Source organism: Thunnus thynnus, chromosome 17 (assembly GCF_963924715.1).
Source record: "Thunnus thynnus chromosome 17, fThuThy2.1, whole genome shotgun sequence".
Taxonomy (NCBI): domain Eukaryota; kingdom Metazoa; phylum Chordata; class Actinopteri; order Scombriformes; family Scombridae; genus Thunnus; species Thunnus thynnus.
In genome coordinates, this window is record NC_089533.1 from 4,398,448 (window position 1) to 4,424,030 (window position 25,583).

The 25,583-nt window shown below is 40.0% G+C and overlaps 1 protein-coding gene across 1 annotated transcript; it reads right to left on the reverse strand.

The window, feature by feature from the left end:
• Positions 1 to 371: 371 nt before the first annotated feature.
• On the reverse strand, positions 372 to 16,122 carry hlfa (HLF transcription factor, PAR bZIP family member a). Its single transcript, XM_067571014.1, has 4 exons — positions 15,714 to 16,122; positions 14,404 to 14,781; positions 5,635 to 5,849; positions 372 to 4,548 (listed from the first exon to the last, which is right to left on the reverse strand). Exons 1-4 carry the CDS (start codon positions 15,826 to 15,828, stop codon positions 4,333 to 4,335), a joined length of 924 nt encoding a protein of 307 aa, XP_067427115.1. The 5' UTR covers positions 15,829 to 16,122; the 3' UTR covers positions 372 to 4,332.
• Between the last annotated feature and the right edge of the window lie 9,461 nt (positions 16,123 to 25,583).

Below are 25,583 nucleotides of genomic sequence, written 5' to 3' on the forward strand. Positions count from 1 at the left end.
ACCCTTTTTCAGTACTTATTACCTTGAATAATTAACTTTTTAATACAGAATCTCTCTTTTATTTACCAGAATCTGACAAAAACTTATCAAATAAATCGGTATATAATGTTTTAACACAAAGATGTTGTAAAACATCTTTGCCTGAATAAAATAAAGTCCTGATTTAAACCAAAAAAACATCTAAAACATTAATTAAACTAGAATCTGTCCAAGCATCTAGTGCCAAATTTTGATGAGACACTTTTTTATGATACTTGATTTTATTGACACATTTTTATTGAATACTCAGAAAATGCTTGATTTTTTTTTTTTTTCCAGAATTTGTGATAATTTCTGAATACTGTAGACAAGCAGTAATACCATAAGACATGTCAGAAAGAATTGGGATTTTATTAGACACTACAAATTACAGAGATGGAGAGGCTGAGGGCTGAACAGCACAAAAATAAATGTTATGCATCCATTCCATGACAAACAAGACCGAATACTCCTTTATGTTGAATGTTTTTTTGTTTTTTTACACTCTAAAACAGTCCGTTGGTGTTGCCATGAATACAATGGTTACAAGTCTGTTGCAATGTCCAAAGTAAGAAATGAAAATAGTTGTCAGCGTATATATATTTATTTTTTCTTTTTTTTTTTTTGATGCACTAAGAAGCCCTTCAGTGCAGATCTGAACCTATCCGAGTGGTGCTGTGATGAGATCTTTACATTGCTGAGAGACTGGGGAACAGTCAGTGTATTCAAGGCACTGGAATAGACTCAGAATTATGGTTAACGTTTCCGGGTGAGGTAGTGAAATCACACGACAGTGAGGTAATTTTGGGATACACATGGATTAATTATTGGCTTTTTCCTATATATATATATATATTTATATATATATCTATATGTATATATATGTGTATAATTTCATAAAAAGATGCTCCACAGGTCTGGGAGGCATCGTTCCAGTCTTCACTCTTCTCTACGAACCCTGTTCACGCTCATCTGTGCAGATAAGCTGAGGGGAACAAAAAACCCTCAAAAAACGCAAAAATATGAAGACGACAGTTTGTTGTTTATAAAAGAATCATTTGACATCGCACACACCTTTGGATCGGATCGATAATGTTTAACCAAGTCAAGACTAAGATGAGACTGATTTTTTTTTTTTTTTTTTTAGGGCTGATAATGACTTTTACGTTTTTAAAAATCCTGAAAAGAACAAAGTATGGAAGTTCAAGGCTGACGATATTTACATAAACTCATTTATCATCTTGTAAAGCCTTACTTTCATTTTCATATTTAATTACTGCCACAATGAAAACTCCACTTTTCAGTAATTTTTTTTCATCAAAAAATTGATGTGAAATAAACTTTTCATCTTCAAACTGGCAGACAGCCTAAACTTGAAAATAAACTGGGCTTTTACATTTAAAATTATCCTAATTTTGGCTAGTTTATGATGAAACACTTTCATAACGACAGGATGCTTTGTCAACCATCAAAACCACTGGGTGAAATATGTTTTTCTTCACACACACAAACGGAAGATGAAATTTTAATTTACTTAAAGTTTCCAGAATAGTCTGCCATTTTGGCAAGAAAGATTATTTACTTTGTTGTCACTAAAGCTCACTAATTAACATGTTATAGCTTGTTTGTTTAATCTCTAAGTAGCTGGCATCTTCTCATCAAAGTGAGTCTATTTACCAAAATATCAAACTATTCCTTTAAATGATTTTATTTTAATACTGGCAGCTTTGGACTTCCATATAATGATTAGAAATGTCAGTATCAGCCTTCAAAAATACAAATCGGTCGCATCCTAGTTCAGACGGATTGGCAAAAAAAAAGGCTTTGCAACATGCAGCTTTACACTACAGCACAACTAACATTCGGGGGGACTCCACTATATGCCTTCATTGAATAAAAATAAAATAAAAAAACCTCCCAGTGTCCATCACTCAGGTTCAGGAACACGCTGCGACTGCACTGGCCAAAGGAACCAATCTCACACACAGAGCAGCATTAGTGACCAGCTATAGATTTCCCTTCCTTCATAGTAACTTCATTCAAATCAAATCAGATCAGAAAGAAACAAAACTCACAAGCCGCACAGTTACAAAAAAAAGCCTCAACAAGTCAGAATATGCAAGAAAGAAAAGCGTGCTGCTGGACATTAAATGTCGGGACATGTCGGGGGGGGTCGGGGGAGGGGGGGGGGGTTACGACTCTAAACATGAAGTGTGTTTTCTTGTCATATGTGAGTCGACTGATTTTAAAAAAAAAGGGGGCGAACTGTACATTCTCTCCTCTGGACTGCATTTTCTGCTTCCTTATTAAATTGGATTAACATGGTATGGAAGCCTAAAGGTGGCACTAACATAAGCAGGAGTGTTGTCATAATAATAATAATAATAATAAAAATAATAATAATAATAATAATAATAATAATAATTATAATGCCCAGGAGGTTTTGGGTGCTGCTGAATATTCACAAATCTCTGTAAACTACCACGTCCTAACTAATATAGAATATCAAAATACAACTATATGCATTTGTCTTTGAGTTATATACTTGTATTCTTTAATAATATTCTGGATCTGTTGTGCCTTTAAAATACATAGTTCAGTAATGTATAGGAAAAATACTGTACAAAAAGAACAACTTATAGAATAGGTTTATATAAACATATCTCTTGTAACCAATATATCATCTCTGTTTGTGAATCGTTTGGTCTGCAGTAAACAAATTGATTGGGTTAACCACAGTATTGGACAACACCATCCAACTTTTTTTTTTTTTTTGTCAACATCTTTTACATTCATACAGCCATCTTAAAAAGAAGGCAAACATAGAGCTACAAAGAGAGACTACAGACATCTGTATTGATTTCTAAAATAAAAACACTCATATTAATCATGCTAAGTTAAACAGAAGCAAAAAGAATTATCAACAACTTTGCAAAAAAAAAAAAAAAAAAATCAAAAAAAAAAAAAAAAATCAAGGTTTGCAAATAGCTTTTTCGTTCTGTGAAAGAAATCATGCTTAAATCTGAAAACAAGGAGGAGGCTAAACGACAACAATGTCAAGAGTAGTATTAATACTAACAATTATATCAACAGAATATATATATATATATGTATATATATAAAAAAAAAACAACAATCTTCCATCTGAGAAATAAAAGGTAGATAAATATGAGGCGGAGGAAATTTGAGCGAGTGGAAACATTGCACCGGATCAGATTGTGAGACACGCATTAGTGCAGAGGGTCAAGTAAGGTTAGCTTAGTTAACGGAGGTTGAGCTAGCGGGGGGGGGGGGGGGGGGGGGGGGGGGGGGTCTGCAGGAAGGGGGGTGAGGAACATGTCGGTTTAGTTGTGGACAGGATTTATTGCTCAGTGTCCGGATGATGAAAAACAAAAACAAAACGTTTTTTAAAAAAAACAAAACACAAATCTACGTCACGATTGCACAAGAAAAAATATATTTTTTTAAGTGCTATCTGAACGTTAGAATACCGAAGATGCTGTTAGAGAAGCTTGAGTTGTGTTAGAGCGCTGGGAGGAGGTGGGGGGGGGGGGGGGGTTAGACTACCAAAATAAAACATGAATATTGAGGAAAGAGTTGAAAAAGAGGATGTTGTTGACAAATCTTTTACAAGGCTTAAAAAATACAAGATTTTGAGGGTGGGGGGGTGGGGTTTGGTGGGGGGGGGGTAAAGCAGGCTCTCGGACACGTCACATGGCTGTAGCACAGAAGGGAAACAGGAAACAGTTTTCAGTCCTGATCTCACGTATAAAATTGGTATGAAAGTGAACAACAAACAGCATGGCATTGTTTCTCAAAAGTGGAAGGTAGCGTTGGGGGGAGGGAGGAGGAGGGGGGGGGGACTCAGCTGGTGGGTTGGCTCATAACTCCTCACAGTACATCAAAGTGGGAAGTATGCATGTGTAAATATATATATATTCATCTATGTATATGTATATATATTTAGTTGAACGATGTGTACAGAAATAAAAGAAGGAAACAGACAAATAGAAGCTTATGATAGAAAGTCAAAATGACAGTTATAATACCAGAATCATACAGGTGTGTGTTGGTGGGAGGGGGGAGGAGGGAGGAGGGTGAGATGGGTGGGGGGGGAGGGGGGGGTTTATGGGAGGAGGAAGAGGAGATGGGAGGTGGTGGTGGAGGAGGGGGGCAGTGCCACCAAAAGAGACACATTGTCCTTCAAACTTGAGGGGAAAGTGGGTCAGAGGAGTAAAGTGGGTGTGGATTGGGGTGTTGATGGAGGTCTGGGGGGGGGGGGCGGGGAGGGGCCGGTGGGGGGGGGTTTGGGGCTCACAGGGGCCCGTGTCGGGCCTCGTATTTAGCCACAATGTTCTTGCAGCGACCCAGCTCCTTCCTCAAGTCCGCTACCTCCATGCGGAGAGCGGCGTTCTCCTTCTCCAGGAAGCCGGCCCGGATGGCGATCTGGTTCTCCTTCAGCCGCCGGGCGTCTCGTGACCTCTTGGCTGCCACGTTGTTCTTTCTGCGCCGCGCCCAGTACCTGTCGTCCTGAGGAGCAGAACAGAGGAGTTAATACAACTCCTTGATCCTGAATCTGAAGATCCTCATCACTTCTACAGGAGGAGACCTGCTGGTTTAATGATCAGACCTCCGACCAGCTGATGACGGGGTCAAAAGGTCAGATGACGTTAAGCTCCTACTGACCCAACACTTGCAGTTTAAAATATTAGATCTGGTAACTACAGTTTCCTGTTCAAATTACTGGTGTAAACCCCCTATAAGGCCCCGGACCCTGTGTTGAAGAGCCTGGAGCTCAAGTATCCAAAACAAGACTAATTATGACAGAAAATAGAGAAAATTCACATTAAATCCTGGTTAAAAGTTGTGTTTTTTAATACTGTAAGATTCCAAAGAAACCAAACACACTTTCTGTTAGATCCAATTTACCAGGAATTGTTTTAAAAAAGACATTTTTTTGGACTGAAGCTGCAGTTAATGAAGCTTTTCTACTTATATTTATTATCTTTACTTTTTGGCCTGATGATAACGACTTGGAAAGAATGTGCTTTCCTGAGGAACAGTATTCTGTCAAAGCAGAACTACAAAAATAACAACAGACGAGTCAGCAGAAAGCTTTGATGTTTGAAAAATACAAAAAAAAAAGTTAAAGTCAGGTCGTCATGGTAACGCAGATTTTAACAGATGATTAGCTAGTTCCTGTACAGATGCTTGTGTTTAAATAACATTTGAAAATTTATTTTCTTTTGCTTTGTATCTTAAAAATGAAGCAATACTCAGCTCTAAAATGCAAAAAATCCATTTTTCATCTTTAAATATTTATGTTGATGTCAGTTATTTAAAGTTTTAAGCTGAGATAAACATCTGCACCTTAAACACATATGATTACAGTATGTTTTTCTCTCTCTGCTTCTTTCTTTAACATCTATTGTCTATTGTCGTGTTTGAGAGAGCAGCCTGTTTGGCTCTCAGTCCCTGTTCTTCCGCTGCTCTGGGTCTAAGTGGTCTCAGACCCTGCTTACATAACAACAGGCCCCCAAACATCTGGGCCAAAAACAAGGAGATCTAATCTTTGCATCGACACAAACAACGGCAGACGGGAGCGGCAGAGGTCACCTTCAGGTCCTCGGGAATGAAGACCTTGCGGGCTTTTTTGATCATGGGCTGCGGCTTCAGCTCCTCGGCTGAGAATTTACGTTTCCTGGGGTCGAACATTTCCTGGCCGGGCACGCTGGACAGAGCCAGGTCCGCCGGGTCGGGTTCGTAGGCCATGGGCACCTGAATGGACTCTGGATCGATGGGACTGGGGGTGTCCCGGGATGAGGGCACCGCTGCGAAAGGAAAAAAAAAGGAAAACATGTTATATGAAGTCTGTTGAAAAGCTGCAATTATTTGGCAGAGTGAGAAGAGAGGAATCAGCAGGAAGCTAACTATTAGCGCCTCTGAGTTTTGACTTCCATTTGGGATAATTGCTTGTGTGACGTCATGACTGAGCCCCCCCGTCAGCAGATCTTTTCTCTACAGATACAAGAGGAGCAGCGCCTCTCGTACTGAGCGTGGTGGGGGGGTCGGGGGTGGTGGTGTTGGGGGGGCTGAATGCTGCCTTTCTTCCTCTCTAAGCTCACATGTTTATGTGTCTGACAGCTGATCCTTAAAGAAATGTCAGGCTGAAAAAGGTAGAAGCCTCGCTGTAGGGTTACATACTTTTAGGATGGAGAAGTATTAGCTTCATCTGACCAGCAGGTGGTGCTGTCTACAAGCTTTATGAACACAGGTAGACACACACACACATCATTTCAACTGTTTTATCTCTGAGCTGTGCAGTTATCAGCAGCTCCTGTCAGCTGATCTCAAACCACCAGATTTTGTCTTACAAACACGGTCGAGCGTCTCTGCATGCCTTCACGCCTATCTGTCTGTTGTGCACCGGCGGAGGGTGGTTCAGTTCCTAAACGGAGCAATCACTGCATGATTCATGACATTCGCGCTGATTTTGTTTGGCGATACAAACCAACACCTCGCGTCCTCGGCGTCGTCATACGAGGTCAAACTACGTCCTGCATGTGTAGATTTAAAAAGAAGTCGGTTTCAGCCTTGACTGCTCTTCTGTGTACAAAAAATCAGACACAAACAGGAAGTGTGTGTGCTGTCTTAACATCAGGAGACACTGTCCTACCCAGAGGAAGTGATGAGCATCTTCATCTCTTAAAAAAAAAAAAAAAAAAAAACCTCAAAAGAATACCACAACTCCTCAGATAATGCTCAAACACGAGGAAGACAAAGAGTTCCTCTTCTCTGCCAACTATGCACAACTATTAAAGCTGCTAATTATCACCTCGTAAAAACAAACTGAAATATGGAAAAAATACCCCGGCGAAGACACAACAACTACTTCTTTTCATGGACACATGTTTCAGATATAAAAACGCTGGATATGAGTAGAAACTATTTTTTTTTTTTGGAACTATTTACTTACAACTTGTTTTTATTAAAAAAACACTTTTTCAATTCAGCACAAAAGAAAAACATCAATAAAAGAAGTGATTGTCTAAAAGTTTTGCATCTGTTGCAGAAATAAGTCAGAACAGGCTTCAGCTATTAATTATTTTAAGTGTTGAATATTTTTATAATTATTCCTTCAATTCATTGATTAATACTTTTATCTACAACACGCCAGAAAACTGTGTTAAACCCATTATACCCAGTGTGACGTCTTTAAATTGCTCGTTTTTCCCACCAAAAACCCAAAGATATCAAAAAGTTTTCACGATTGTTCTTGATTGATTTTCTGTTGACGGACTAAATCGATTAATTGTTTCAGCGCTGAAGTAACAAGACGACGTGTTAATGTTACCGTCTGTCTGCGACTGTTATATCTTTATTATCGACTCATCTGCCGGTTATTTTCTTAATCGCTAATGATTTGTTCTGTCTTTTAAATGTCAGAAATAAACTTTTCCAGCGTGTCTTTAAGATCAGCTGTCGATAACTAAAACATACATTTAATTTATTATCACAGAAGGCAAAGAAAACCAGCTAATAATCACTTTTGAGAGGCTAGAAACAGAGAATTTGGGGTAATTTTTCTAACAAAAGTACTTAAACGACTTAAATAGTTGCACATTAATTGTAATCAACTGGTCAATCAGCTGTTTATGAATCTGAACCGAGACCGTAATGAGTTTTGATACGCAGCCGAACACACACACAACGCTATTTTAACGAATCACATGACTCCTCTTGTATGCACATTTTTTTCCATTATGAGAGTAAATCCATCCATAAGCTGAGACACATATAGCCCAACTTAACCTCCCCACCATTCACAAACCAGGCGCCACCAGACAGAAAGCTTCTTACTAACTAAAACTACACACACACAGGTCTTAGACAATCTGTCAGGCCCTGAATCAACCCGCTACACGGACCTGAAAATAGCCGACCTCGCCCTAATCACCTTTTTACGAGTCCGTTCTGATCTGCTAATTAGCGTTAAGGGTTGAAACACAGTAGCGTATTGTCACGGCCTATAAGTACAGTAGAGGCCCTTTCGTTGACCTGTAATGTCCTCGACTAATGTACGAAACATTCCAGCGGGAGGGGAGGGGGGGGCGGGGAGGAAGTAGTTGAATGTGGATTCACAAAATAGTACCTCCACCTCCTCCTCCGCCACCTCCTCCTCCGCCGCCACCCCGCCTCCCGAAACAGGAAATCTAAAATTAACGAGCCAGGAAAGGTAGTCCAGATCTGACCTACAAAGAGCTGCGTGAAGGCTGAAATAAACAGGATTACTTAATACCAGTAAAACCGGTTCTACTGGTTTTATTTGACATGAGAGTTATTTATCTATTTACACGCAGGTGATCGCATCACCGTTACTGTGTGTGTGTGTGTGTGTGTGTGTGTGTGTGTGTGTGTGTTATCGCTGAGCTGTGCTGGTGATAATACTACACTTATTGATATGCTGAGCTGATCTGTGTGAACTTTGACCTGGGTGTAACTCGGGCACGACGACAGCCAGTTCCTCCTCTCAATGAAAGAAAGAAAGAAAGAAAGAAAGGGAGGGAGGAGGGCTGCATTCAGGGACTAAACGAGCAGAAACTTTTCTTTTTTTCTAATTGGTTTTAAAATAGCTTCAGAATTTTAACGAGACTGGTTCCCATGACTGAAAAAATTCAATATTTGACATTTTCTTCTTGTCAACAAATGAAAGACCAACAATAAATTGATCCAACGAGGACTGTCTGTATCTTATTCCTCTGTGCCAGAGAACTCCGTTGTTGTCCTGAAAAACTATTAAAAACACATCAGCGAACCCAGGCAGGGCTGCAACTAATCACTACTTTCATTATCGGTCAATATGTTGAATGTTTTCTCAATTATTTGGTTAGGGGGAGATGGTGAAAAATGTCGATCACTGTTCCCAAAAAGCCTGAGATAATGTCCTCAAATGGCTTCGACCCAAAATTATTCCGTTTTCTGCCATTAAAGACTTAAAAAAAACAGAAAATATTCACATTTGAGAAGGTGAAATAAGAGAATCTGGACTCAAAATTGGCAATTAAGTCAATAGTTGGCGACTGATCGACTGTTTATTTTGTCCTGCTGCCGTAAATACCCTCTAGACTTAAGGTTGTGTGTTAATCCGCCACTGAAAATAGTTCCCGAACAAACAAAACACTATTTTCTCCTGTTTGAGTGACGTTTGCTAGAAACTACAGATTCCCAGCTTCTTTTCTTTTTTTTTAAGGAAACTACTGATCTGTTTTTAACGTCGACTCGTGAGGTTCAAGATTTACGTCTTCAGTATCGACGGACTCGTCACGTTGTTGGTTTTATGTCCTTTAAACTGATCTGTTGACATTAAGGAAAAAAGTATGAAAGTATATTTATCAACCAAATCCTGCAGAAATCATTTGTTTCCATGATATACGAGTCAAAAAGGACTTCATTCCTCCGAGTCCCTCATGCAGGACATCCTGATCCTGCCAACAGGCCACATGACGAGACGTTCGAGGGAGCTTGGAGACCAGAGAGAGAGAGACTGCAACGCTGGGAAAGATCAAATTAAAGGGATTTAACTTCAGGTATTGACTGATCACAGCCTTCTGATTGTTTTTTACATGTTAATAAATGTAAAAACTCCTTGTTTGGCTCTTGAAATGTGTTGATTTATGTTTCTCACTGAGCCACCTTCCCTTGACTAACACGCTGGAATGCACCACGACCTTTGACCCCTTGCCAACAGCACACCCCGGGACTGACCCTGAGACCCTCAGAGTCTGCAGACTGAGAAAAAACAGTGAAACGCCCCCCTTTTTTACTTCACTGGTTTGGTTTGTGATAACAATGTTATCAGCCACCTGCTGCACTGCTTGCAAGCACAGAGGCGTTGTGGTTGTTATTGTGGGCGGTGGTGTCGGTGGCGGCGGCGGCGGCGGCTGCTGCTGCTGGCGGCTGCTGGTGGCTGGTGGCTGGTTAGGCGAGACGAGACTAAGTGAGCTGGAACAATATTGCGTGCACGTGACGAGAGCACACCCGAGTCCATGTGATCTCTGCAGGGTACAGCCTGTGCCTTGGCTCTGAGTCCCGGCTCTGTGTCGGAGCCGAGCCCCGGCGAGAGGGAGGGAGAGGAAGACTGGATGGGAAGTGGAGAGTGTTAAAGGGAGAGAGAGAGAGAGAGAGAGGGGAGGGTGAAAGGGAGAGTGAGTGAGTTAGGGGGAGGGGGAGGGTGGGTGAGGAAGGCAAGCTTCATGCCGTGACAAGCTCCTGTTTGCAGCTCAGCGCTGCACACGGCGCCTGCATGTGTCCGTCACATGGCCCGGCACGCTGCAGGAAACCCCAGCCGCGTTCACGTGAGAGGTAAATGTGAAGACACAGACAGAGACAGACCAAAACAGAACACACACACTCATACACACACACACACACACACACACACACACACACAGCATGTACGCACATGTGCACGCAGTCACAGGCTGGAATAAACTGTACTGTACAGATGCACCTTCGCTGGAGCATCATTTATCTGTGACTGAAACTCTGCAGCTCCGTCTGACACAAATTAATGATTCACTGTCAGAAAAATGAAGCTACATCACATCTACTTATGTCTTGATTAAATAAAAAAAGTTGATTTTCAAATAACAGATGTGATTCTTCTCTTCTATGAACATTTGGCTGCATTTTTAAGTTCATAATTAGCTTTGAAAGTATTTTGTTATCACTTCATTACCTCAGAGACTAATGTCAGCAGAACTGAACTGAAGTACAAGCAAACATGCAAATTGATTTTTTTTTTTTTTTGTCTCTTTACCCCCTTTTACTCCAGAACACACACACACACACACACACACACGCCCCAACTTCTGTTTTTACAGAGAACATTTAACCAGTGATGTTGGGTAATAAATACCCTCAAAACTACGGAAGACAAAACGCGCTTCCAAATTAATAAAGTTAATTTTATTTTTTAAAATAAGAAACAGACTTTTCTCTGCTTTTATTTTGACGGTTTAACTGCCAGTATATATTATTTCATATAGCAGTTGGACTCAATTAAGACTCATTAATCAATTAACCTACTGATTATTTTTTTCAATTAGTTTAGTCTATAAAAAGTGATGAAAAACTGTCCGTTAATTTCCCAGAAACCAACAGTCTGAAAGATATTCAGTTTATAAACATTTAAAACAGAAAAGCTGAAAATCTTCATATTTGAAATTTGAATTTTTGGTGTTTTTTTCTTGAAAAATCACTGACACAATAAACTGATTATTAAAATTGTTGCAGATTATTTTTCTTTCACTTGACTAATCGATTAATTGATTGATCGTTTTGAATCGAGACACCAAGAATCGGAAAGAGATTCCCTCCAATATTTGATAAACTGCTTTATGCTCAAAAGACGTGTTGATTAATTAGTTTAACTAATATTACAACTGATTCATCTTTTGAGTCTTTTATCGAGCAAAAAAATGCAAAACTTTCATCTTAAATGTGAGAAATTTGCTGATTTCTCTGGTTTATATCATTTCAAATTTAATATTTTGGAGGTTGGAGACAAAACTTGTTATGAACATATTTGTTTGTTTTGCTATTTTCTGACATTTTATTCAATTAACTGAAATAATACAAGTCGTTAGATGCTCCAGGTTGCACAAAGCTGGCGAGGAGGAAGTAAAACAAGGATGTAAAGTTTTAACTTATTTCCCCGTCTGAATATTTATGAGATGATACAGATATGAATTAATTATTCATTTTCAGAAACTTTAACAGCCTTTCGTGGTTGTTTTCCTCGTTATAAACTAAACCTGAAGGACATGAACCTCAAATTATTATCACAACAATCTACCTTCATCACTAATGTTCACACGTTGACTCACTTCTGATTTGTTTATCCTTTAATTCTGTTTTCTGTACATTAAAAATAAACAAATAGTTATTTATTATATTTCATTCTAATAACATAAACATTACTGTTAAAGCCTCCATGTGTTGTTCTTAAATGTGCTTAATGAATAAATGTACTAATTATGATTAATTACAGTATGAACAGTGAAATATTCTGGTTTCCTGGACTGAAGCCTGATTGGTCGGTTGAAACGTCGGTTAGATTTCATTGGTTGTTGTTTCTCAGTTCAATCAGATGGGATTTAGATCATTTATTTTATGGCTGCTAACGATTATTTACATTATTGATTAATCAGCCAATTAGACATTTACTCTTTAAAATGTTGAAAAAGGTTCATAAACCAAAAGATATTCAGTTTACAATCATAGAGGACTAAAAAAAACAGAAAATATTCATATTTAAGAAGATGGAAGCAGATCATTTTCATATTTTCTCTTTGATCAATTATCAATTATCAAACTAGCTGCTGATTATTTTCTGTTGCAGCTCTACAAGATGTTGATATGAAGACATTCAGGTTGATCAGAGATCAATCTTACAGTCTGTCGTTACTCTAATGTAAAAAACTTAAATATCATAATTTATATGTTACAGCAGCTGTAACAGGATGTTTACAATAACTCATCGAGGTTTCCTCCCTAATCTGAGAGGAAGTGATGTACAAACATCTGTCCCAATGTTACAGTTATTATGGGATGTGTGTGGAAACCGTTTCCATAATTTAATAATTAAAATAAAGCACATTTGCTGGTTGCAGCTTCTCAAATGTTCAAATTTGAAGCTTTTTTCTGTCTCAGACGACAGTAAACTGAATATATTTTGGATTTTTGAGCATTAAGTTCTAAGACGTTCACAAAAATAATCATCAGATTGATTGATAATGAAAATAATCGTTAGCTGGAGCCCTAAATATGGTTTATCAGTCATTTATGAAGCAAACATGTGATTGATTTCATCCTTTTCTTTGTCATTCATGACAGTAAAAAGAAAACAAACAAGACAAACTGAACCGGTAACGTAACGGAACAAATGAGCTGCTGAGTGACTCCAATCAGTCAATCAACAGCTGACAGGACGGTGATCAATCATCACTCTTCCTCCGTTATCATCCAAACTGTCGAGTCTTTAATCATCAGCAGGATCAATTCACAGCTGCACAGAGGTTAAACTGCATCTAACTGATTGATGAATATTCGACTTATTGGCCTAAAAAAAACACACTTTTGGGCTCTCGTTGACCCGTCAGTGGGAAAAGATCCACGTGGCTCTTCATCAGGACCCTCCTCTTCAGCGTTTACAGGTGAAACACACACACACACACACACACTAACACCCTGCAAACACTCGATCTGTTTATCTGTCACATATCTTCTGATCTTCTGCCAGGAGCTGTTTGTTTTTTCTCGTTATGTTGAGTTTGGAATTGAAACACAAACCGTCCTCGGCGCAGCGGTTCGTGGTTTTAACCACGAGGAGAACGGACTCTGCTTGTGTTTACAGTGAAAGTAAGTCGGCCCTTTAAATGATTAAAAACCCCCTCCTGGTGTCTGGTGAATTGAAAACCTAAATACTGTCTGGCAGCAACTTAACAAACTCAGTTACACAGTTTAATGCTTCAGTCTAAATACAAACTGCCTACTTAACGTCAGCTCGTTACAATAATAAGATTTTCCATCTGATCACTGCAGTCAAACTCAAATATTCTCCACAAACCGAATCCAAGAATAAAAAGCTTGAAATAAATGAATGTGTGTAAATATTTAGATACATAACGCAGCCTTTTCTGGAAATGTTTAAACAGATCTCGAGAGCAAAATCACAATATAATTTAATTCCATCTGAAAAAAAAAAAACGTCTTAATATTCATCTAATCACTGATTAGTAAGAGAGCAACAGTTCATTTAGTCTAGACTGCAAGACAAAGAAGAATATTTCTGACTAATGCATCTCCAAAGCCTGCAGGGATTACTGAAAAACCTGCAACACACCTTTATAACCATCACACACAAAAAAACCCACTAAAACTAACTCATGACTCAGATAAAGTGAATGCAACAAGACTTTTTCTGCCAATCAGAGCTTCATGAACGAGACCGTGCTGCATCCTTGGACTTGGGAGCCAGTTTAACCTGTACTCTGTGAGTCCAAAGTCCAGTTCAGGGCTGTAAATCAGAGCCAGCTGAAGTGTGTCAGAGTGTGTGTCTAACTTGTGGTCAAGAGCTCCGAGCTCTGAGGCGATGCCCTCAGGCACACGAACTACGGGAAGGACACAAATAGCAAGAACTTGTTCTCCTTAAGCATGTCAAGGTTGACACTGGGATGGGTGGAGAGGGGGTGTGTGTGTGTGTGTGTGTGTGTGTGTGTGTGTAGCAGGTGAGCAAACAGCGGCACTGACGAGGCGTGAACAAGCGTGTGTGCAGGTGTGCTTTCAGGTGACACATGAGGCTCCGCTGCATGCGCTTCCTACCTGCTGTGCTGGGGCTGCGGAGGCAGGTCTGAGGCGCCATGGCCGTGTGAACCGAGGTGGTGGCGCGGCTGCTGAGGTCCACCACGGAGGGCGTGGGCGGGGCTGGGGGCGGCGCCTGCTGCAGAGGGGTCTGCGGCGGCTGCGCTGCCTGAGGGGCCTGCTCGGCAGCCTGTGCTGTGTTGGCGGGGATGCCGTTCTCTGACAGGAACTCCTCCAGGTCCATGTACTCCAGCTGAAAGTTGTCCAGGACCTGTCCTAACCCATCGTAGGGCAGGGTCTTGTCCCACAGGGTCGGGCCGAGGAAGGCCGACTGTGGGTGGTTGGCCACGCCGCTCTCATCGTCCAGCTTCTTCTCTTTCTCCTTGTCTTTCCCAAATCCTGCAAATGTGTGCACACAGTCATTTCATTGTCTCACAGTGGAGGAGGATCACGGGTCATTGCATGAGTATAAATAGAAAGTATGCCTGGGGTTTCATCTTAAAGGGTCAGTTCAAACAAATTAACAAGGGAGAAAAAACAATTGGGATTTTTTCACTTTTCACAGGAAACTATTATCTACCAAAGGTGAAAAAAACACTGAACTGTCCACAGCAGGGCCATTGTTTCTCAATGCATGTTTGCTGTGAGTAAAAACAAAAACTCCCACCTCATTCCAGCTGGCTAATTGAAAAAATATGTTTGTTTTTTTTGTCATTTGAGTGAATTGTCCCTTTAAGATATAGAAACTAGGACTTTATTCATGCTCAGATGATAAAACAGACAGTCAATACATTCAATAAAACAGCATCAACAACAGCTTCAGAACAGAAAAGGCGCCCTCTACGGACAACCTGAGGAATCACTAATATAAATCCCATTGAAGAGCAAAAGGCTTTAAAGGTTATAAGCGGACCTCCAGGCTAAAAACAGCGCAGTCACAATAACAACACATGCGAATAGGTTTGCATTTTGCTAATTTACATAATAAATATTAAATAAAACAGCCCGTTAGCTTTATCTGAAGTTAACGCAGACTGTCAGTCAGCTAATATGAAGCCGAGACAAACATCATTCTGTTTTATTTATCTCTGCAGCTCCTTGACTAGTAACGTTACATTGTTTATTTTTCGATAAAGATCTTGAAATATTAAGAGGCGTCACTCTCGGTGGGTTTAGTAAACCGCGTCCTCTGCTGCGTTTCAGCTGTCAAACCATAGATGTCTACAGAATGATAATAACAACCAGCAGAGAGAGAGAGAGAGAAACACCACCGAGAGGAGGCGAAACCCGCGTCTGCTCTACGTGCATGAAAAAAAGTTTTAAAAACGTACCTTCATCGTGATGGAAAGGCAGCTTCAGAGGATTTTCCAGCAGGGATTTCAGTACGCCGTGAGTCGGCGGCAGGAAAGTTGGGTTAATAGGAAGAGGTCTGGCCATTTTCTCCATATGTCTTCAAGGGCAATTGGAGAACAAAGCTCGCAAAAGACAGAATATTTCCCCCCGAAAAAGACGCGACCGAACTCGCAAGCCGGCCCGTGGATATTATCCTCGCAAAACGGGGAAAAACGACGCCGGGGGCTCGGAGGGAGAAGACGGGAACTCCGCGCAGCAGCAGGACGGTGAGCGGCTGGCTGTCTGTCGTCGAGGCTGGCTGGCTAATAGCTTGGAGGAGGGAGGGAGGAGGAGGAGGAGGAGGAGGGCGGAGAGGGAGCGGAGCTGCTACACTTCTCCGTCCATGTGCGGAGACGGACGCAGGTGACGTCAAAGCACCGGGGAGGCGGGGACTCTTTATCGCGTTGCGTTCAGGCGACGTGGGGAAAAAAAGAGACGCTCACAGCACGGAGACGTTTGGAACGTGCTGCCTTCAAGGACTGTCGGACATTTGGAATTTTTCATATAATTTATTTTATTTTATTTCATTTTTTTATTGAATAGAGTTCAATACAAAAATAAGTTCCATAAAGAAAAAAAAACCTTTATTCACTCTCATTATCCCCCCACTTTAAAGAAGCCCAAACCCAAAATGCTGTTCAACAAAACTTAGGACTGTCACATATTTGAGTTACTGATGTTTAGATCAGGACAGGGATTGTATTTGGGTGGGCTATGCATAAATATGGAATTGATAACAACCATCAATAACATTAATCCACTGACCACATGTGAAATAAGTTGTAACAAAAAATATAATACAATAAAATATAAATTATTAAAATAGATAAATAAAGAAAAAGGGAAAGAATGAATGATTACTTCTGCTTACTTCCGTATGAAAAGACAAATATAAAGCAAATTAGAGTCAAAATGTTGCATATAGAATGAGTAGCATCTGCTTTTTTTGTACATTTACAGAAGACTTTATGCTTACTTCTCAATACACATCAATTGTGTGTGTATATATATATATATATATATATATATATATATATATATATATATACACACACACACACATATATATATGTATATATACACACACACACACACACACACACACACATATATATATATATATATACTGCCAGTTGTGAACTGCAGTTGTAGCATATTTCCCAAACTCTTTTAATGTTTTAAATTGCTCTCATGTAATTTTGTTGCGACTGCATCGCCTCAAGGTACGTCAAAAAATCTGTGATGAAGAGGCCCATTAACGGACTACGACTCTTCAGTTTTGTTGCATTTACGGATAAAGTATGAAAGTGAGTTTTTTTATGTTGTTAAGAGAATTGTCAAACACAGTCAAAAAATATTTTTCCAAAATTATGACTGTGGGCGATTCGCTCTGGAAAGACTCATTTGTCTTGATACTACCAGTGAAAACTAAGTGAAGGGTAACTTTTTCAGCTTGTGCCTCGGGTCATTTTCATTGTATCCAAATTAAATGTGTATTTTCCATCAAGTTTTAATCCCACCGTCAGGTCGAAGCCTGTCTGAATATGTACATGCAGTAACAGGAGCTAAACGTCTCCAACAAACATATAAATCCACAGATTCCACCGGACGTTTCTTACATTTTCTAGGTGTAAAAGTACATTTTTGCTTTTTTAATAAAACATTTTAATAATACATTTAGATGTAAAATATGCTCTTAAAGTCAGACCAGCATCCTGCTCCATGTGAAAAAGGCAGCTGCATTTTGTGCCAGTGACACAGATTAGATCACTTGACAGTTTTTTTTTTTTCACTCACACATTTATATGTTTATAAATGTGCATAAACTCTTCACAACTGTCAAAGTATGTGATTTATACTTTTCATGCCTCTTAGGTCTCTGTTACAACATGATAAAATAATCCTCTCGGAGCTCCTGCATTCAACTGTAGATCCACAATTACAGTAAAGAATGACGTGAAGCTAAACTTGACCTACTTTCAGCCAATGGGTGTTGTCAGACTGCAATTCTATCCGCGCAGGTCGTGGCACATGGAAACTCATGCCTTCTACTGTAGTAGCAGCTGAGTCATACTTTAAAATCCTCCCTCCTCTCTGCTCATTTGTTGGGTTTTTTTTAATGGTTTGTTAGAGTCTGTATCATCAGCACCACTTGTTTTCCACCCCAAAAGGAAAAAAAAAAAATCCCCTAAAACAGACCTGACATAGAATGACAAGCTGTAGAAAAACTAATTGTATGAAGAGATATATGACAAAGGTCTTATGAATAGAGCTGATTGTGTGGACGATGGATTAGCACCAGACTGGAGAAAATCCTTTTATCTGTAACTGTCTTCATGCCTATGAAAATGTCACACCGTATCAAACCACAGATCTTATTTTTCATGCCATCAAAAGAATTCTTTTTTTTTTTTCTTCTCTTATTACATCACAAGAAGTTTAAAAAACATTGAATAAAAATGTCCCTGAAACTCGACCAGGTCAGATTCTGCTGCTGGATTTTCAATTTGCAGTTTGAATTGTGTGCGTGTGTCTCGATGAGACTCTTCAGGGGCTTCGTGCTGTCAGAAGATGTCTTATTGACCAAGGACGTTTCATATTTATCATTTTAAGCGTCTCTCCTTTGAGTCAGTCAGTCAGTCAGTTAGTTAGTTAGTCAGACTCACATTTGGCCCCAGATGGTGTTACAGCACATCTCTGTATATAAAAACATCTAAAATACAGGAAAACATATATATAAAACTAAAAAAGAAAGATCACTCGTAACATTATATGCTCCAAATAGCATAAGAAAAAAGCATCAGGCATATTTTCTATCACATGTTTCCTCCAATGAACTGTCTAATTTAAATGTTTCATATTTGAACAAACTTTCTGAAATAATATAATAAGAAACTTTATTTATGTTGCACTTTTCTTAACAAAGTGCCTTACAGAAAAAGAAGAAAGAATTAACAAATAATAGCAAATAAAAACAAACAAAGATCATAAAACACCAGGGAATAAAATAAAGTTACTTAAAAACATAAAATGTTAAGAGTGAGATAATAAAGACAGACTAGGCCAGAACTCCAAATCGACTTTTTTAAATCGCCACACGGACATTACGAGCGAGACGCCCTCCTTTAGCGTGTGTACTGGCAATTTCACAATCAATAGACACAGGTGGGGTTAATTATAGATTAATCATAGTTGTGCAAATCTGTAATTAACCCCACCTGTGTCTATTGAGTCTGAAATTGCCAGTACACACACACAGCTGAACGTCCGTGTGGCAATTAAAAAAAGTCGATTTGGAGTTCTGCCCTCGTCTTTCTTTTTCATTATTAACTACCTTAAGGATCCAGAACCCAGTTTTCATGATGATATGAGACGATAAAACATGTTCAAAATATCTGTTTCTGTTGTTATCCTATGAGATTACATTTTGTGGTTCCCAGTTCAAAACAACAAGAGGAAACAAAATGGAACAAACATATGTGAATCGGAGCAAATCTGAGGTGTTTGTGAAGCGATTCAGACGTCTGCAAACAGCAACAGATCTTTGCTTTTTGGATCGATTATACAACATAACTCTCAGTACCTCATTCATATTTAATTATCCTCACTATGTGCAGGTTTGGGTTTGTCAATATGACATTGAAAGGACTATTGAATGTTGATCTTTTCATTATTAAAAAGATACCTCTGTCTGGTTTGTTTATCCAGAATAAAGTAACTGACTCCATAACTGTGCTTCACACCTCACATGGTTCCCATTCTGTGTCCTGCACTACGGCCAACTTTGGTGCGTAATTGTGCACACCCAAAAACATCTAGTAGCACTTTTATGCATTGATTTACGTGTATAAAGATTTCTAAAACCCTGAGCTTTGACCAAATAATGCATCTCAGATGATTTGTGTTGTTTTAAAACTATAAACCACAATCCAAGTCAATCTAAAACGGAGATCAGGCTCCTATGTAAGCCTGAGAAACACAGACAAACTCCAGTCTGTGGTAACAAGAAATGAAACAGAGATGTTAATACATGCCTTTATTTCATCACAATCAGACTATTGTAACTCTCTTTTTACCTGTCTTAATAAATCTTCCATGCACCACTTACAAAGTGTCCAAAATGCTGCTGCTGCTGCTCGGTTTTCAACACGATCCAACAGATATTACACCTATTTTAACCTCACTGCACTGGCTTCCAGTAAATTTCAGAATTCATTTTAAAGTTTTGGTGCCCTACATGGCCAAACTCCACCCTTACACCACCAGCCGAGCTCTTAGATCCTCCACCCGGGGCTTTCTAAGTGCCTCGTACACATTTTAAGACCCGGGGTGATGATGCTTTCCAGTCGGCAGTCTTCCAACTAGCTTAAGAGCCTTGGAAACTGTTGACTCTTTTAAAAAAGCAGCATCTGTTCAGACAGGCATTTGGATAAGTTTGTGCTATTCTATCTCTTAATTTGTCTATTTTATCTGCTCTCTCCTTGTATATTTCTATCTGGTGTCTTTGTTTTATTTAGTTTGATGCATTTGATTTTACTTCTTTGACTGTGAAGCACTTTGTGACTGGTGTTTGTGAAAGGTGCTATACAAATAAACTTTACTTACTTACTTAATAGATTTGAAGTTTTTTTCTATTTCGATCACCTGCAGAATCAATATAACCTCAGTTGCAAACATCATTAACAACATTTATTGTCTTCACAGTCCTTAAAAGATAATAAATAGGTCGACAGACTGAGCAGTTCACTTGAGGCAAACCAGATATTACGACAACAGGAACTTAAATACCTTTTCTAAAAGACAGATGAGTGACTGAGAGTTGCTGCGAGGGCAAAGGTCAAAGGTCGGGAGTTTCTTTATCGTGATGAATCACATGAGTCCAGTCAGCTGCTGCAGGTAAATAGCTAAAAATGTCAGAGCGCTCCTCTTGTACTCTGTTCATTCAGTGGAGGTGTTTCATCTAGTAAGCGTAAAAATATGTGCTGTTGACCGTAAAAAAAAAAAACGGAGCAAAACGGAACAAAACGTGTCAGCTGAAGGCAGGAACATGCCCCCCAGAATCAGTGTGGCAGAGTTAGTCAAGGACACATAAAAAAAGACAGATTCAAAGACCTTCCACCCTTCGAAAATGTGATTTTAAAGTGTGACAGCGGACTACAAAGACCTGTGTGTGGAGGCAGAAGCGGATTACGCAGTCTCCTCTGTGTCAGGGTTAGACATTCATATTTCCTAAAGATACAATTTTTTATTATGATGTTTGCCGAAACCTTTTTTTTTACGTGGCCAGATTCTTCTAAATTGATGTCGACACACTCAATATTACTCTCTTGCATAACGTTACAGTCATATAGGTTTAAATTGTGGCCATCAGCTTTGTGTCTGAGCAGTCATGTGTGTGTTTTTTTTTTTCTGAAACCAAATGTTTGTCTGTCACATTGGAGATGAGAGTCCCTGCAGTGTGTGATCATGTTTGCTGTCAAACAGCAGCAGGTGAGTTCCCAGCATGTCTCCATCTAACCAAACAGCCAATATTACATGACATCACACTGTTTTCAGATGACAAATATGCTCCTCTTCTTATTTCCTTTGGCTGGATGGTACATTTCTATCAACCTTTTCGACCCATTTTTAAACCACTTATCCTGCTCTGGGTCACAATATATAGAGAACTAGCACACGTAGCTACGCTTTCATTCATTCATCGCAGGGCTTTATGTAATATGATGATGCTAAAATGCCTGTATGACTATAATCTGGTATTGGTTGTTAGTTGAATGATTGTATATTGCTGGTTTTGTCCGTGTTTTTTTGTGCATGAGGACGCCGTCATGCTGAAACAGGAAAGGGCCTTCCCCCAGACTGTTGCAGCAAAACTTCACTATTGTCTGAAATATTCTTCTGTGCTGTTTTAAGAAGATTTCCCTTCACTGGAACCAAAAGGGGGCTTGGAGCAAACCAGGAAAAACAGTCCCAAACCAGAGTACACTCAAATATGTGGACAGGTGTGTCACACCAATTATCATAGCACACATATTTGGACAAAAAAAAAAAGCAAATCTAACAGAAGAAAGAACATGCTCGGTGCATTTACTAGACGGTCTCGATCATATGAAAATGAGAGAAACCAACAACAACTGTGTGTAGGAAAATATAACACCCAAAGTGAACCTGACCCGATGCCATAAATGGGTCAAGTGAGGTCAGGCACTAAGTTTTCTGCTTTCTCAGAAAAAGGATAAGAGAAAAAAGGAGGGGGAAATGAATAAGCCTGATGAAATATACTGGAATAATCCAGCAGCACTGAGGCTTTAAGCCTGCTGCTGCTGCTGCTGCTACTAAAATGATCCTGAATCTGCAACAAAACGATTCCTGTTACATAACACTTAGCGAAGCAATTACACGGACTCAGGCGGTTATCCCTCACTCATAACAGCCCTGTGTCCCGAGTCTGAAACAACACAACCATCCCAGTGGACGCTACTCACTCAGGACAGGAGGAAACCTTCACTTTGGCCTTAATGATGCCTCGATCAGAGGTTGTTTTCCTTAGAAAAACACTCATAGCAATTCCATATAAACACCATATATGTCTTGAGTGCTGCACAAGTCGTACCCTGTGCAAGAATCAGGCCTAAAGCCAGACAGAAGAGAGGGAATTCGGCCTATTTTCTTACCACATTCACAACAATGTATTCTTTGTAGAGGTTAGAAATGACAGGATACATTAAAAACAATGTTATCATGTGACGGATAACAAGTAAACTCAGATATTTATACCGTGAGAAATGTTTAAAAGTAGACCACAATGACATCTTAATCAGTTCCATCAAGAAACGGTTTTTTTTCCAAGTCGGTGCGGAAGAACTCGATTGGCAAGAACCATGACCTCAACCTCATCCAAGCATCTCTGGGATTAACTGAAATAATGACTCAGGGCCAGACCTTATCACCCAACCATCAGTGGCCGACTGAATGGGAGCAAATCCCTGCAGCCAGGTGCCAAAATATTGTAGAAAGTCTCCTCACAAGCAGTAGATTAATGCACATGGTTTGGGAATTAGATGCTCTTGCTTTGAAAAGGATAACCCCTGTAATAGGGTCTTATATATATTTGAAGGCGACATACTTGATATTGTGCTTAAAGATTGAGGCTAAAGCTAAACGTGCAAGGCGTTATCCAAGAAAAAAATGTATGCTTAGCTCACACAATTGAACAAGCAAGGCGAGGCAGGTTAGATTTAGGCTTTATTGTTCAAAAATATTCAAATAGCATGTTCCAGTTTTAACAAGAGGAAAGGCTTTTTAAGAATGACGACCAAACCAAAGTGTCTGGCAAATCTCAGATAATGGGTTTGGCTGAGGTTGCCGGAGCCGCTAATGTTCGCCTGCAGTCTTAACAGTGAATTCCCCACTGAAAGCAAACAAATCGTGCAACGTCGCCGCCTCCTCCGCCACTCGTTCAACACTACGGGCCCGTCGACACCGGCTGACAAGGACACGGACAATTTAAGTCACAATGTCAACAAGGAAAGGGCCAGTTTGTGTTTCCAGGCAATATTTGAGTTGTGTTTTAGCACAACTCACGGCTCATGACTACTCTGTTCCGAGACACATTTTCTTTTGTCCTTGTCCTTATAATCTGGTTGGGAAGGGTCATTAAAATGTAATTATCATTAAAAGTGGAAATCTCAAAACGACAGCAGTTATTTTCTCCTCCATCGACATTTTCACATAACTTCCTGGTCCACCACCAAATATCTTTATCAGTTTCACTGCATCGCTTCCTGGTTAAAAAATTCCCATTTTTCAACTTTTACAGTTTGTATTGATTTGAAAATACTTTCTACAGTCGGTGAACTTCACACTGTTGCATTGTTGGTTGCCTACGTGTGGTAACAACACTTCATAGGAGACAGAACTGGGCCATAACAAGATCTGATTTCATTGGGAAGTCAACAAAACATTTACCATCTACTTGATGTGTCAATTAATGAATAAAGTTGCTCTAAAGTAGGACTACAAACTCACTACTACACAAATTCAATCAATCAATTCAATCAATCAATTTTTATGTATATAGCACCAAATCACAACAAAAGTCATCTGAGGGCACTTTTCACATAGAGCAGGTCTAGACCGTACTCTTACATTTACAGAGACCCAACAATTCCCCCCATGAACAGCACTTGGCGACAGCGGTAATGAAAAACTCCCCTTTAACGGGTAGAAACCTCAAGAAGAACTCGGCTCTTGGTGGGCGGCCATCTGCCTTGACCAGTTGGGTTGAGAGAGAGAAAGAAAGAGAGGAAGGGGGAGGAGGGGGTGAGGGGGGCAGAATAACAACAATCATAACAATAAGTAGCAACAGCCAGGGAAGGACGCCAACAGGACTGCGAAGGACCGCGAAGGCTCGGCCTGCAACACAGGGTTTCCTGCGAGATGAGAAAGCACAAAAAAAACTTCGGGGAAGAAGCAAAGTTAGTGACATGCATTGATGTTACATGAATACAGATGGAGAGGAAGAGGAGGAGGAGGAGGAGAGAGGCTCGATGTCGTCATCGCCGACAAATATCCAGCGTCAGACCCGATTATTACAAACAGGTGTGTAGCGTGACATAATCGAAGATTAGCGATGTGACAAAAAGTCTAGCATGTCCGAATTTTTTTGTATTTTCCCGCCTAATTTTCCATCTCCTACGACGTGTTCCTTGACGTCGACCAATAGGATGACAGAGCGCTCTCTGGTGCACGTATGTAAACATCTGGCGGCTGTTCGGCCGAGCTGAGCCGCATTTACCGTCTCAGATAGCGGAGAGAGCAGCAGCTCACCTCCACAGGCTGATCTAATAATCTAATCTAACCTAAACTGACCTGGTGACCATCGTGAAAGACAAAAATATTCCACCAAACCACAAAGTAATACGTGTTTTATGATACGGACGGATAATTACATCGATTCTGCTTTCTCTGAATGAGAAAGGGAAACAATCTTGTATTTTCCTGCCTGCTCTGCTTCGGCGCTTTCTGCAGAAACAGAATCAACAGTCATGACTCTAAATTTCCTGCTGACTCTCCACCTACCTGCTCATCATCATCATCATCATCTCCACTTGCCGGCAGTCAGGTCAGAGATGTTGAGGTGTAGGGGTTGTTCATCTCTACATCCCACACACTGCATTAAACACTCACACATCCCTCCCGCTTCCCTGCCACATACACTCAGATGCCCACACACACACACACACACACACACACACACACACACACACACACACACACACACACACACACACATCGAGAGGGCTGCAGGTGAAACAAGTAGCTGACAGATAGTGTATATTTCTGGAGACTGTAATGTGCTGCAAATCCATTTATAGAGGGAGGGAGGAGGGGATGCATGGATGCTCTTTAATGTCGGGGCTGCAGAAAGATGAATTAATCAAAAGGTCAAATATAGTCTCATAAGATTAAAGAAGGTTGGATATTGAAGGAATATTTTGTTTCCAGCACTTTTCTCTTGAGGTCCGTCCACTTCAAGAGCACTCTGCTGCTAAAAACAAGCACAGATTGTCCGAACCAAGTATGGACAAAACGATACGAGCAGAATTCTCTTCCATTAAAGTGATTATTCTGTTTGTGAGAATGTTGTAATTTTTGTTGGAGCAGAGGGACACTCGAATGAATGATTTGACAACTCTGGCGAGAGCGAGTCACACGCTGTGTTTTTGAAATTCAATTTCAGGAAGTACTTTGTGGAAATGGGACTTTGGCTAAAATTTGCCTTTTTGGAAATTAATGCTGAGAGCGGA

Bases quoted from the DNA above. Each gene is read 5' to 3' on its own strand.
- hlfa (XM_067571014.1), bottom strand. From the start codon at position 15,828: ATGGAGAAAATGGCCAGACCTCTTCCTATTAACCCAACTTTCCTGCCG. The intron at 14,782-15,713 runs GTACGTTTTTAA...ACACATTTGCAG, and splicing joins GCCTTTCCATCACGATGAAG to GATTTGGGAAAGACAAGGAG. The intron at 4,549-5,634 runs GTGACCTCTGCC...TCTGCTCCTCAG, and splicing joins TCATTCCCGAGGACCTGAAG to GACGACAGGTACTGGGCGCG.